This window comes from Musa acuminata, chromosome BXJ1-7, assembly GCF_036884655.1.
Source record: "Musa acuminata AAA Group cultivar baxijiao chromosome BXJ1-7, Cavendish_Baxijiao_AAA, whole genome shotgun sequence".
Lineage (NCBI taxonomy): Eukaryota > Viridiplantae > Streptophyta > Magnoliopsida > Zingiberales > Musaceae > Musa > Musa acuminata.
The window spans coordinates 39,051,634-39,065,028 of NC_088333.1; the positions used below are offsets into that span (position 1 = coordinate 39,051,634).

At 43.5% G+C, this 13,395-nt stretch overlaps 2 protein-coding genes across 4 annotated transcripts; both read left to right on the forward strand.

Moving 5' to 3' along the window:
* Nucleotides 1–1,733: 1,733 nt before the first annotated feature.
* On the forward strand, nucleotides 1,734–6,114 carry LOC135679290 (uncharacterized). Its single transcript, XM_065192829.1, has 2 exons — nucleotides 1,734–1,889; nucleotides 3,393–6,114. Exon 2 carries the CDS (start codon nucleotides 3,730–3,732, stop codon nucleotides 5,707–5,709), a length of 1,980 nt encoding a protein of 659 aa, XP_065048901.1. The 5' UTR covers nucleotides 1,734–1,889; nucleotides 3,393–3,729; the 3' UTR covers nucleotides 5,710–6,114.
* A 364-nt stretch (nucleotides 6,115–6,478) lies between these two features.
* Nucleotides 6,479–13,074, forward strand: LOC135679292 (very-long-chain aldehyde decarbonylase GL1-9-like). 3 transcript variants are annotated; one of them, XR_010515202.1, is made up of 3 exons: nucleotides 6,479–7,184; nucleotides 9,199–9,807; nucleotides 12,630–13,074. XR_010515202.1 is itself a non-coding variant. In XM_065192833.1 (3 exons), exons 2-3 carry the CDS (start codon nucleotides 6,954–6,956, stop codon nucleotides 9,745–9,747), a joined length of 780 nt encoding a protein of 259 aa, XP_065048905.1. In that variant the 5' UTR covers nucleotides 6,479–6,801; nucleotides 6,886–6,953; the 3' UTR covers nucleotides 9,748–9,938. The 3 variants fall into 3 exon arrangements, 2 of the variants coding, with proteins under 2 accessions (XP_065048905.1, XP_065048903.1); XM_065192833.1 differs by lacking the exon at nucleotides 12,630–13,074 and having other exon boundaries at nucleotides 6,479–6,801; nucleotides 6,886–7,184; nucleotides 9,199–9,938; XM_065192831.1 differs by lacking the exon at nucleotides 12,630–13,074 and having other exon boundaries at nucleotides 6,479–6,801; nucleotides 6,892–7,184; nucleotides 9,199–9,938.
* Nucleotides 13,075–13,395: the final 321 nt, after the last annotated feature.

Below are 13,395 nucleotides of genomic sequence, written 5' to 3' on the forward strand. Positions count from 1 at the left end.
TGGAACCTGTCTTCTCGATCACTCACAAAGGTTTAGTAATCAGGTTGTGTGGGTTCGTAGAACGAGGGGAACACATCAGAAAAGTTTGCAAGAACTACACGAGGGTGGGTTTGCAAGAAAAGTTCCTTTTCTGAGGGAGAATTCAGTCTTAGGAGGTATTTTCCTTTACATATTATGTGTTCTGAGTTGCACCAGAGAAAAGCATGCCCTTTGTCTCTGTAAAAGGGAAATAAAGGTAAAGACACAGTGAGAGTTTGCACCCTTACTGAAAGGAGAAGGAAAAGGGGAGGACAGTGTTCCGAGTTAGATACCAAATGATGATTAAGAAGACCATTGCTACCTGTCTTTGTTGTGTCATTGCCTGCTGCTTAGCAAACTCTTAGCCTGTAATCACCCTAATAACTGTTATCCACCCTGGCCTTTATAATACTCCCAAGATCTTCATTGGCTGGATGAACTAAGGCAAACAGTTCCCCTGCTCTGGAGGAAGAGGACATGATGGCCCCCCTCTCTCCAGTATTTAATTCCTTGCATTTGGTGCCTCTCATTGTTTATTTCCACGAGGTTATGTAGCCTCTAATTATGGGCTTCAAGCTTGGTTATGTGCATTGTTTATTAGCGCCCAGCTTTGGCCTCTTCTGCAGCCTTCTTCTCTCCAATACAAACGCTTTCTTACGTTGAGAAAGCTGGGGGCCGCTATGCGCTCCAATGGCGTGTCAGGTAATCGGGCGGGTAACCAGTGTGGGAATAGTGTGTAACGTTATACGCGGCGGGTCGGATCCACCGTCGTTGCCTCCGTGCGGACCAAACCAACGGGCGATATGGTCTCGCACGCGCGCGAAGTCGGAGGCCAACGGGAGCGCGAAACGCGTCCTCGCTACGCGTCGCCCGTCGAAGGAGCGGCGATCCGGGGAATGGAGCCGACTTAGGCATCGACACGTGGATGGAACCTCGAGTCAACTACGGACACGTGGTCGGACGCAGCGCGCGGGCGACGGGAAGAAAGGAGACGCCGTTGGCGACGCCGCCGGAAGCCGAGCCACCTACCCAAGCAAGTCAAGGGCCATGGCTTCTGGTACGGACACCGGGTGGTCCTTCACCTGGCATCAGAACGCTCGTCTCTCACAGTGATTGATTTGGCTTCACTCGATGGCCATTAAGGAGGTGGGCTGCAGGGTCGGACGACGCATGGTCCAAGCAGGGGTGGGGTGGCCCGAAGGGGGGCTTGTCTTTTGCTGCCATCGCCATCGGAGGTCGAGTCGCCGTCTCTTTCCAGGAAAAAGGTCGCAACAGCGACCCCTTCCTTCCCTAACAAATATCAACTCGGTCGCATAACATCTGGGGGCCAATCGGCTTGGAATGCTCGTCTCTACTGCTCCGTGGCTCGGATTGCTGGATCCTTCACAGCCTCCTTCTCCGTCACCCGAAATGGCGTGTACGTATGTCTACATTTATGTGCAATTACTACTGGCCAATCATTGGTCGACAGCTATCGTTGTCTTCCAAAAGTTACTCTCTTTTATTTTAATTATTATTATTATTATTCGGAAGAAAAAAAAAAGAGAGAAAAGGACGTCCACGTCGGGACTCTTTTTGATGGGGCCCGCAAGCACCCGAGCCGCCGCCCCGACCAAACGGCGCGTCGCGTCTCGGTCCACACGAAGATAACGGCGTTTGCGCGGCTTCCGCGCCCGCCGTCGAGTCCGCCCGAACCCTAAATATAATACATAGTAATAATAACCACCACGGTATCGCCTCCCTATCTCTCTCGCTCGCGCCTGCTCCTCCAAAAGCAATCTCCTTTCCGCTCCCACTCGAACGTGAGTTTGCGTCTTGCCCGTAGCCCCATCTCAATTTGCCCTCGAGCGTTTGGATCTCCTTATGGTCTGGTATGTGTGCTCTTCGCCTTTTTCTTGTTCCTCTGTGTTTGATTACCAAGTCTTGGTGGGTTCTTGCCCTTTTTCTTCTTGAGTTTCTTGTGTGGTTGACGAAAGCTTGTGACTTGAGGCCGGATTTTGTTCTAGGTGGCGTCTCTGAGTTGTTTTCTCCGTTTTCTTGTGTGTGGCGTTTTGTTCTATAATTTTAAGTGTTTGGTGTCTGGGTGACTGATTTCTGCTTTTCGACCGTTGGTTTCTCGTTCGGAAGGTCGAATTCCGGATCTTTCTTTAATTTGTTTTTGTAGATCTAGTCCTTCTGGGTGTGCCGAGAATTTTGGTTTCTTTCAAGCAAGGTAGGCTTTTGCCGTCCTTCTTGTTTATATTATGAGCGGGTTTATGGTTGAAGGCTTCGGGCTTGGTGTTATAAAGTACATGTTGAAGCTAGTCCTGGCTTCTCCTAACAGAGGTGGATCTGTGAACGTGTAGATCTTGAGAGATGTGAGACGTGGCCTCTCGTGACTCTCAAGATGTTCCAGATCCTGTTTCTGGAATATGTTCTCTATAATTTGAAGTTTTAGCTCTTAAACTTAGAACAAGACCACTTCTTGATCACTCTTTTTGAAAAATACAAATGCGTTTGTCTTAGTGATGTTGTCCTCTAAAAGGTAACATCTGATGTTTGCCCATGGTCGTGTCTTTTTGTAATTTGATTCTGGTCTCTCTACCTTTACATTTAGCTTAAGTAGGATTTTAGAGTTCGAAGTACTTACATGAGACGCGTGCTTATTGTGGAGCCATATCTTTAGGTGTAATTTGATCTATATGACAAAGCATCATTTCACTTTTAGGCAGATTAGTTTGAATTAGTAACTTTAGCTACATCCACTTTCCCATGGAATATTTACCTGTATTTACGGATTGATAAATACATTTGTAAGGGTTTTTTGATTTGTGAGATTACTTGTCATCTGGATTTGGAGTCTATTTGGTTTGTGTTGAGAACATATAAAGTGAGATGGTGCACAACCAATGGTGTCGGGTATAGCCTTTGAATTAGTACTTTGCAGTTTCTTGGTGGGTTATATAAGACTCCTAGAACGTATTATTTAATCAGGATTAGCATCCGTGAATTCATGAGAATTGATCTATGGCTGAAGTCTTGTCTTTTATTTGCATAATATTTTTTTCCTTTGTCATCTGAATTGCATAGTCAAATAATCTGATCTTGCAAAACTGGACGTGACAGTGATGTTTGACCATGTACACATCTTCCTCACCATGTTTTTCTTTACGAAGCTTCTCAAATTTCTTGAAGAGATATCTGAATTGTTGACTGCGTTGGTTGCATACCTCATATTAGGTGGCATGCTTTTTAATGCTTTGCTATGTCATGCATGCTTGTTAGTTTGACTTTGGTTTATATTATTACAAACTAATAGAGTTAGCTAATTGCTGAAAACTAGCAATATATTCTTTTTGAGAATGCTTTTCTGGATCTGTCTCTTTTTGTTGCAGGTTAAATAAGGTTTGAAGATATTGCAACCTCCAGTGGGCAGCCAGTGAAAGTCATTTTTTATTTGATTTTATCCACTGAACATCGTCAAGTCTTTAAATCCAGTAACTATTTGATTACATATTCTTCTAAATTGTCTCCCCAGAAAAAATGGATCGTGCTGATACGTCTGGCTTTGTCAGTGGTGGTAGTCATGAATTAAGATTCCATGCTTATTTCCATTTTATCTACATAGAATCTCTTATAAGGCTCCTTCAATAAGACTGAACTGATATCCTCTGCCTGCAAACTTCTTCCTAATTCATTCACATCCATTTCCTGTGCACCTTGTCAGAGAGTATGAATCTTGACATGACTGATCTCTTGTTGTATCAAAGAGAACATTTGGACAGCACTTCGGTTACACATGCTGGTCAGGTTTCAACTTATGGCCAGACCAACAACTTGAGCGACACAACATTACGCATGGACAGCCTAGGCTATGAATTATGTGAATCTGGAAGGCCTGTGAATCTTCAGAACAATTCTGATCTCCGTACTCATGATGATGGCTGCCGCCTTGTCCTTGGACTGGGTCCAACTCCAAACTTCTATTCTGCTGATTACAACCCAACCATGCTTACTAAACCGAAAGAATCTGCCACTTCATTTAGCTGGAGTGTTTCTGGAGCTGATTTTGGGATGTTAGAACTTGGACTGTCAAGGGGGAGTTCAAACACAGTCCCAGCTGTCATACAGAATAGTTGCCAGACTGAATCACCTTCAACTGAGAAAAGGATGCATGTTCCCATTGTTGACGAGGGTTCAACTTCTGCCAAGAGGAAATCGGGTGGCTATATGCCGACTCTTCTTTTTGCTCCAAGACTGGAGAATGTCAGTGGTTTCAAAACCCCAACCGAAGCTGGGAAACTGTTAGACGTTGCAAGTGATGCAACTATCCACCACCATCATCGTCATCATTACCATGTTCTTAATCATCAGTTTCAGTTCAGTCCTGAGACCTCTGCAGCAACAGATGGTTCAGTGGGTGGAACGACTGATCCATTAGTCACTGGCAGTCCAGCTGACCAGAGGGCCAATCACCATCAATCGAAGAAATGCAGGTTTAATGGCTGCTCAAAAGGTGCAAGGGGGTCATCTGGACTCTGCATTGCTCATGGAGGTGGGCAGAGGTGCCAGAAGCCTGGCTGCAATAAAGGTGCCGAGAGCCGAGCAGCATACTGCAAAGCCCATGGAGGAGGGAGACGCTGCCAGCAGCTTGGGTGTACTAAGAGTGCAGAGGGAAAGACAGACTTTTGCATTGCTCATGGTGGTGGTCGTCGGTGTGGTCATCCTGGGTGCTCCAAAGCGGCGCGTGGCAAATCTGGGCTGTGTATTAGGCATGGTGGGGGTAAGAGGTGCACAGTGGAAGGCTGCACAAAGAGTGCTGAGGGCCAAGCAGGGCGCTGCATCTCCCATGGTGGGGGCAGGCGGTGCCAGTATCAGGGATGCGGCAAAGGTGCACAAGGGAGTACCATGTACTGTAAAGCCCATGGTGGTGGCAAGCGGTGCATCTTTGAAGGATGCAATAAAGGGGCTGAAGGAAGTACTCCTTTGTGCAAAGGACATGGCGGAGGCAAGCGGTGCCTCTTTGAGGGCGGTGGGGTGTGCCCAAAGAGTGTTCATGGTGGTACTAATTTTTGTGTAGCTCATGGAGGGGGGAAGCGTTGTGCCATGCCTGGATGTACCAAGAGTGCTCGTGGTCGTACTGATTGCTGCGTGAGGCATGGTGGTGGTAAGCGGTGCACGTCTGAGGGATGTGGAAAGAGTGCTCAGGGAAGCACGGACTTCTGCAAAGCTCATGGTGGAGGGAAACGCTGCACATGGGCTATGGGGTGCGAGAAGTTTGCGAGGGGAAAGAGTGGTTTGTGTGCAGCCCATGGGAGCTTGATGGTCTCCCCAAGGGAGCACGAGGTTGGAAACGTTGGGAGCATGATAGGGTCAGATCTTTTCCGAGGAATTGTCTCAACTTCTACAGCAGCAGGGAACAGCAAAGATAACGAGCTCTCTTCATCAGGAGTGAGCTCCTTGTCCGACTGCATCGAGTCCTTGGACAGCATGGGGAGTGAGCAGCATCTTATACCTCCCCAGGTGCTGGTTCCCCTCTCTATGCAGTCTTCCTCTTATGCCTTTGGGTTGATTGGTGGGGGCAGAGAGGAAGGAGAGAGCCAGGACAAGAGCTTTGGGCTGGTGATCCCCGAGGGCAGAGTGCACGGCGGTGGGTTGATGTCTTTGCTTGCAGGTAACGTGAAGAATGCTATTGGCGGTGGGAAGGTATGACCTTCATTTAGACACACGGTACCCTCAAAACGCAGTTGCCTAATCGGGAAGAGGCATGTGGTGTAGAACAAGTTGTCTATATTATTGGTTGGTTCTCTGAGTCTGTCTCAAAAACTCTATAATCTTGTCTGGTTGGGTTGTACTCGCTCCACACGGTGTTAAAAGAATTGGAGTGTGGAAGAATTAAGGATCTGTGTCTAGCTGTTGTATGGCTTTGTAAGATTCCATTCCTCCAGACTTGCAGGCACCAGTTCTTATCAATAATTGCTGTATTAGGTGCTTCCAGGAAGTATAGTGTCACTTGTGTTGTATGTGGTCTTTCATTGGGGTGTTTCTTTGGCACATTGTGATCAGTTTATGTCAAGGGAAGAAAAGTCAAAGAAAGAGGATTCACCTTAGCAATAATTTGTTTCTTGAATGATGCTCCTGATTTATTGCATCCACCTTTTGGTTTTAGCAGATTGTGAATTGCTGTGTTGTTTCCTTCCTGACCTTTTGTTGGCTGAGTCTCTATCTCAATCACATCTCCATTAGTTTAGAGTTTAGATTTGTGATCTAAAAGTTGCCAGTACAGATAGATTCTGTCTGTATGACATGAAGTCCCAAATGAAATGGTCACCAGTACTGTTGAATGCATCACCATTTGGGAATTGAGAGGAACGTGGAAGAATACCATTTCAGAATAATTAATAATCTAATATCATGGAAAATAATTAAAAAAATAATGATATTATGGGTTACATTTCTCCACCAATAAACAGAGAGAGAGAGAGAGAGACGCACTCACATGGACACAGACAGAGGCAAATAGAGAGAGACGCACACAGAAACAGAAGGACGGCAGCGGCCGCAACCAAGGAGAAAAGCCATAGCCTTTTCGTTGCTGTGTCGTCCCTGAAGTCCATTGTTGGTTTCCTTCAGATCCGTTGACTTCCCGACGACTAGGGTTCCCCGATCGCATCATCAAGTCTCGATCTTTTCCAGGTTTACCTCCCTCGAATTATCCGCGATTGCTGGATCCGGACGACCGCTGTCCTCAAGACTCCATCTTTGCTTCCTCCGGCGGCCCTGAATCGCCTCCTCGATCCTAAGGTGTTCTCTTGCTCTGTCGCCCGGATCTTGTGTAAAATATCTGCAACCGGGCTGATCAATAGAGGAATGTCTTCCACGTTGAAGTAGCAGGGATCGTGAGTTCGGCGCCAAAAGAGAAGCTTTGTTTCCGTGGTGCTGCGTCCCCGTCGAAGATGGTCTTCTGGGAAGGGTACGTGAGTGATGAGTTGACGGGCACCCTTGCCCCTATCGTGGTTTATTGGCTGTACGCAGGGATGTATCAGCTCTTGCCCCCTTTGGACCAGTACCGGTTGCACACGAGAAAAGAAGAGGAACAGAAGAATTTGGTGCCGCTGTCCTCCGTGATTAAGGGTGTTTTGCTTCAGCAGCTGGTTCAGGCCACGGTTGCAGGGCTGATGTTCTTGGTGAGTAGCTGAAACCCTTAAACAGTGGTGGCAGTTCTGATTGCTTGTTTTAGTAATCTTGTCCCATTTTCCATAGTAATGACTCGTTATCAGAGGTAAGAAATCTAACTCGTTATTAGCAGTAAGGTGGAAATGCGTTGTGTTGGATCTGAACCTTCCATGTTATGGTTATTAAGTTTGACATTTTACATAAATTGAAATTTATATATATCTTAGTCCCTTGAGATAGATTGCAAGGGTTGACATCTTCCATAACTTGCTATGAAATATGCAAGATGGTTGATGCATGTGCAAGTTTATAATCTACTGGTTGCAAACCACAAGGCACATATTGCCTGCAGGCTTCAGTAGCTGCATAACTTTTAGTCAAAATCCTTCTGAGAGGAAATACTTTATGGTCAACTGGAAGTCAATTGAAATTGCTTCAGTGTATTGTAGCCAAATGTCATTATGATAAGAGGTGTACTCTTATGTGTCCACAAATACCAGTTAGGAGAATACCTGATGCTAAATCTTCAGTGCAGATCTATGGCCGCAATATATGGTATGCTTGTTAGGATTTTTTGAAGTCATCATTTCAGTCCAACTGAAAGGGTGCCTTTTACATAATTTTATTTTTTTTGGTGGACATGGAGGGTGGGTGGAGGTACCTGCAATTCTTAATTGAGGAAAGAGTGAGTTGATGAATTATTTTACTGAAGTCCCCTTTTCAGTCCTTGTCGATAATCCTCATACTCAAAGTTATAAAATTAGGGAGTTTCAGCCATTTACCAATTACTATAATTTTTTGCTTAAGATGTTAGTTTATAAATCAAATATGGAGTCAGTTAATTATGCATGTAGAATTATTTCATCAGAAGCAATGTATGTTGTCAGATTTTTATGAAATAAACTGGTTAGATAGGATCCTACCCTCATGATGTGACCTCAGAGCCTATTGCTGGTCTACACTTTGTAGGTGAAAATTACTTGTCCCTCTAGCTCTTCATCCTTGGGTCGCACAGATTTTTGGTTAAAAAAGAACACTATGTTGAGGTGGTTTGTCTTTTCTTTGGCTGTTTTATTTTATCCTATGATCTTACATTTACTTTTATGAGTCTCCTGAGGGTTCTTTCTCATTTTACTTCATGTTAAATAACTTTTGTAATCATTCTTTTATTATCATTTTCCAAGACTGGTTCCGAAAGGAGTTGATTGTTTTACATAAGAAACACTTATATTAGTTCATTTCATAACATGGTATAAAAATGCCTTTTGAACCCATAATCATGCCTCTTTTCTAGGAATAGTACTTACATTGTGACTGATGTGATCCGGAGACCATTCAATCCAGGAATACTTATCTTTGTAGAACTATGTGATATTAATCTAACTTGAGAACTGCAAGTGCAAGCTACGCAATCTAAAACTCTTGCGAATGGCTTGGAATTTTCATGTTTCACTCAACATCTTAGAAACTACAGCCACCTGCTATACTTTGAAGTGGTGTGTGGTTGCTGCTTACCATATAACGTGTTGAGACTTTCTTGAATTGGCAATATATGTGAATCTTATTCTGTGTGATAAACCCAGATGATTGCTTTCCTCAAGCGAGTGTGTGCCTTACTGCCTTATATCTAAATATAGTCCTTTCAAGTGTTCTCTCACATCAGCTAATATACAAATTTGTGCTAGTTATAATTTAAGTACAAGGATAATTGGTGGTACTTGTTTGTTAGCATTACAATGCTTCATCACAAAGTTAAACAATTGTGGTGAAGACCCAAGTGGGGAACTTTGTGTCTACTCATCGTTTCCTGTTCCAATATAAGAGACTACTTGTGGTCACATAAACATATGATCCATAACTACGTTCATTGACATGCACTATCTAGTTTCTTGTATGCAAGGGCTATAATGTGGCAGTCAACTTTTGTTTTTTTCATATATGTAGAGATAATCTTAAAATAACATATATGACACCAGAAAACTATGATCTGATGGATTGTTATTTATCTGCAACCTCATACTGCAGGTTACTGCTAAGCCAAGCATAGCTGGTAGCTTAATCCAACCGCCTGTGCATGTCCAACTGATCCAGATCTTGGTGGCGATGTTCATAATGGACACGTGGCAATATTTCATCCATCGGTATATGCACCAGAACAAATTCTTGTACCGCCATGTCCACTCCCAGCATCACAGGCTGGTTGTTCCTTATGCTATAGGTGCTCTTTACAATCACCCATTGGAGGGCCTACTTCTGGACACCTTTGGTGGGGCCATCTCATTTCTGATCTCGGGGATGACGGCAAGGACATCTGTATTCTTCTTCTGCTTTGCAGTAATCAAGACTGTTGATGATCATTGTGGTCTTTGCCTGCCTGGGAATATCTTCCACGTCATCTTTCAGAACAACACTGCCTACCATGATATCCATCATCAGCTCCAAGGCACAAAATACAATTACTCACAGCCATTCTTCTCCATATGGGACAGGATACTGGGCACCTACATGCCATTCAGCTTGGTGACCCGCCAAGAAGGGGGATACGAGGCAAGAATACTAAAAAAGACTAGCTGACATGTTAAAAGATAAGAGTTTGAAGTGGGTGTGCCATGTGCATAACAACAGCAGTATCAGGTTTGTTGAAAGTTTACTCGGTTTAATCCTCTTGAAATTAGCAGGATGCTTAATCTGCTTGTTCTCTCATTATTTGACTAGTTTCTGGGCACTGTTCTCTTACCAGTGGCTTATAAGTTATATTTCTAGAAGTTCCGAGTTTTCTTGCATGTAAAGAATTATTCTTCAAGTTTTTTTTTTTTTTTCCAGTACTGACTACTGAGACTTGATTTCATGATGGTTTGTGAGTTTTTCTTATATCCGACGAATTTGGGAGCATAGTTTGCTTGTGCTAGTAATTGAATCCTGATATCATGCCATGTTCAAAAGACTGCATCTTACTAGTTCAGATCAAAAAGCAGGGTTTCATTTTTGACATGTAAACATAAATTTATCTCTCTTCCAAAGTGTTAAAATTCCAAATTCTACAATTTATGATCTTCCACTAGTGACAATCCTAATCGCAAATGTAATACATTAGTTATAGGTTTATCTTGTATTTTCTGTCAAACTGTATTCACATACACACAATGCACATTGTTTCACAAATTCAAATCTGATTTGATAACTAAGGGAACTCTAGCACTATCACAGCTTCCACATATAGGAGACTGAGATGTCAGCTTAGCACACCTGTGAAGAGTTCATAGATGTGTTCCAAAGTTGGGCTGCCTCATTCTTGTATTCTTGGAGTATGCTTTCTAGTGGACTTCATATTTTCAGGAACCGTGTCCATTCTCAGAAACCTAATGCATGTCACATTCATATGTCTACAAGGTAGTATGTAATTTGGTCCCAGAGCTGGATTGAACAATCATCTTGTTTATCAAATGTTATCATATGATAACTTACATGTCATCAACGAGACCCGATTCATTTTCTTCATATATGACTCATATCAATATTCTACCTCAGTGATTTAAAAAGCGCTAAGCGTCAAGGTCCAAAAACGCTCGAGGTGCCAGGCACTCGCCCGAGCGAAGCAAGGCGCTAAAATATAAAAAATATAATATAATTAATTAATATAATTATTTAAAATTTTAAATAAAAATATGCTATTAAATTAAGAAAATCTAAGATATAAAATTAACAGTATTAAGAAACCTAGCAATAATTTCAAATAAATAAAAATTAGCAGTATTAAAATCAAAATAATATATTATTAATCTATTAACAATATTAAAAATTAATTATTTTAAATAAACTTAATAATATTAATATTATACAGTATACGTATATTGTTAAAAGGAAGTGTAAAGGGGTGTTGAGTCTGCTGACTGAGAAAAGAGGAAGCGGCAGCGGCGAGCGATGACAGCGATAGTGGCGAGCGACGACAGCGGCGAGCAGCGGGAGGCGTGAGCGGCGACAGAGGCAGCGTTTGCGAACAGTGACAGCGGCGAGCAGTGGGAGCGGGAGCAGGAGCGGCGAGCAGCGGGAGGCACGAGCGACAACAGAGGCAGCGTTTGTAAGCAGTGACAGCGGCGAGCAGCGGCAGCAAGAGCAAGAGCGGCGAGTAGCGGGAGGCGCGAGCGATGACAGAGTCCGCGTTTGCGAGCAGCGACAACGGAAGCGCTTGCGAGCAGCGACAGCGGCGAGCATCGGGATCGGGAGCGGCAATGACAGCAACGAGGGTTAGGGTTGGGTTCTCACTTATATCGATTTTAGTTGGTTCGATTGAACCGACTAACCATCAGAGACCGAACCAGGACCGAACCAGACCTAAAATCCTGGTTCGGTCGCCTTGGTTAACCCAAGCGCTTGCCCGAAGCGCCCAGCGCCTGGGCTCGGGCGAGCACCCAGGCGGCGCTTGTTTGAAGCGTGTCACCTGGGAGATTAACGAGGCGCTCGGGCCTCGCCTCGCCTCGCCCGAGTGCCTAGGCTATGCTTCTCCATTTGTGACACGTATGATCAGAGTTGGGTTTTTCCATTATGGCTAGTCAATTATCTCCGGTTTGTACAATTATACCAACTATTTTAGGATACTTGTGATCTCCTTTTTTATACAACTCATTGTTCTGACTGTTTAGAATTCCACTATATCGATCTTTTTCTATCATTGAGCTCTTTTTCCATCCTCATAAATATATTCCATATCTGTAATATACTAGGTTGTCAAAGAGAGACATGCTAAGCTTCAACACCCCACTGTCCCTTTATCTTGTAGGTCGGATCCTGATTCCAGAGCTAAAACCTCGGAACCCCAATATCAGAGTCCCTAGGTCGAAACCTGGGACTCGTTTCAACACATTGCACCAGCATTCAACTTTGTCGGATGACCAAACTTGACCTCATTACTGAATATACTCTGTTATCTGCAGAGGCATGGTTTTATATTAGTCTAATGATCTCATTAGCATAGTCTGCAAATTTGACTGCCCCTGCTGAACATACTTCTCCATGTTGATGAACAATGCATCAACCTGAGATGCTATTCCCAGACATGTCGTCTGATATCAGCACATTGTTCACTGTACATCGACATGGATCAGGACACTCATGGCTGCGCCAGCGACCTCTGCAACAGTGTTACCATCTCACTCCTGTTGCTTAGATCTGTCTGCTGATTAACTTAGTTTGGCTTCTCTCCCTCCTTGTCAGAGAGAGGAAGAAATGGATTCTGTAAACATTCTAGTGGGAATTGGCAGTACAAGAATCTTGGAGGACAAGGCAAACTTTCCTGCCATTATTAATATGCTTGTACGAGACACTGGGGATTACTTTCATCTCATTCTAAAGCCAATAGAATTGCCTGTTTGATTGTAGCAATATTGGAACCATGCAGTATCAGACACCAAAGGTTTTTTTTCTTTTCCGAATAAGCCAATTCATTTGGGACCTTGCAGATTCATTCTTTTTCCTATTCGAAGATCAGCCCTTTGTCTTTGTGTTTTCACGTCCCGAATTCTTTGCGGATGAAGAGATATCAAGGGGGCTTATTACATCTATGGCATATCATCCAACATATCTGCCACAGTGTAGATGAAGAAGTTAGTTGTCACAAACATGCAGTGGACAAGGAAACCATGTTTTGTATTCCTTCTGCAATTCCTGAAGCTTCTTGTGTTGAATAAATCATGGTGGTGTTAGTTGTACAGGAAAGCTTTTTAGGATTCAACAGTGTATGATGTGAAAGGGCTTTCTTGATGTGGAGGAAAGAGAACTTTGTCATTAGCTGCATTATTGTACTCCCACCATAAGATTGTCCCTGGAGAAGCCAAAATGTGATGAGCTGTAATATGAATTTTCTCTGTTGGTGAGTAGTAAATTGCATGACTGCAATATATGTGACATGCAGTAGAATAGATAAACAAATCATTAGTAGACCTGAATGACAAGAACTTGTTGATGAGTAGTAAATTGCATGACTGCAATATATGTGACATGCAGTAGACTAATAGATAAACAAATCATTAGTAGACCTGAATGACAATAACTTGGAACTAGCATTTGGTGTTCCTCTTGTGACCAAAAAAAGCTTGGGGTAAATAGATGTGGCACATCACAACTGGTAGTTCTTAGGATCCTCTCTCTCTCTCTCTCTCTCTCTCTCTACACAGAGGGTTGTAGGACAGTGGATGCCATGCTAGTGTATGCATGCTTCCCTTCATA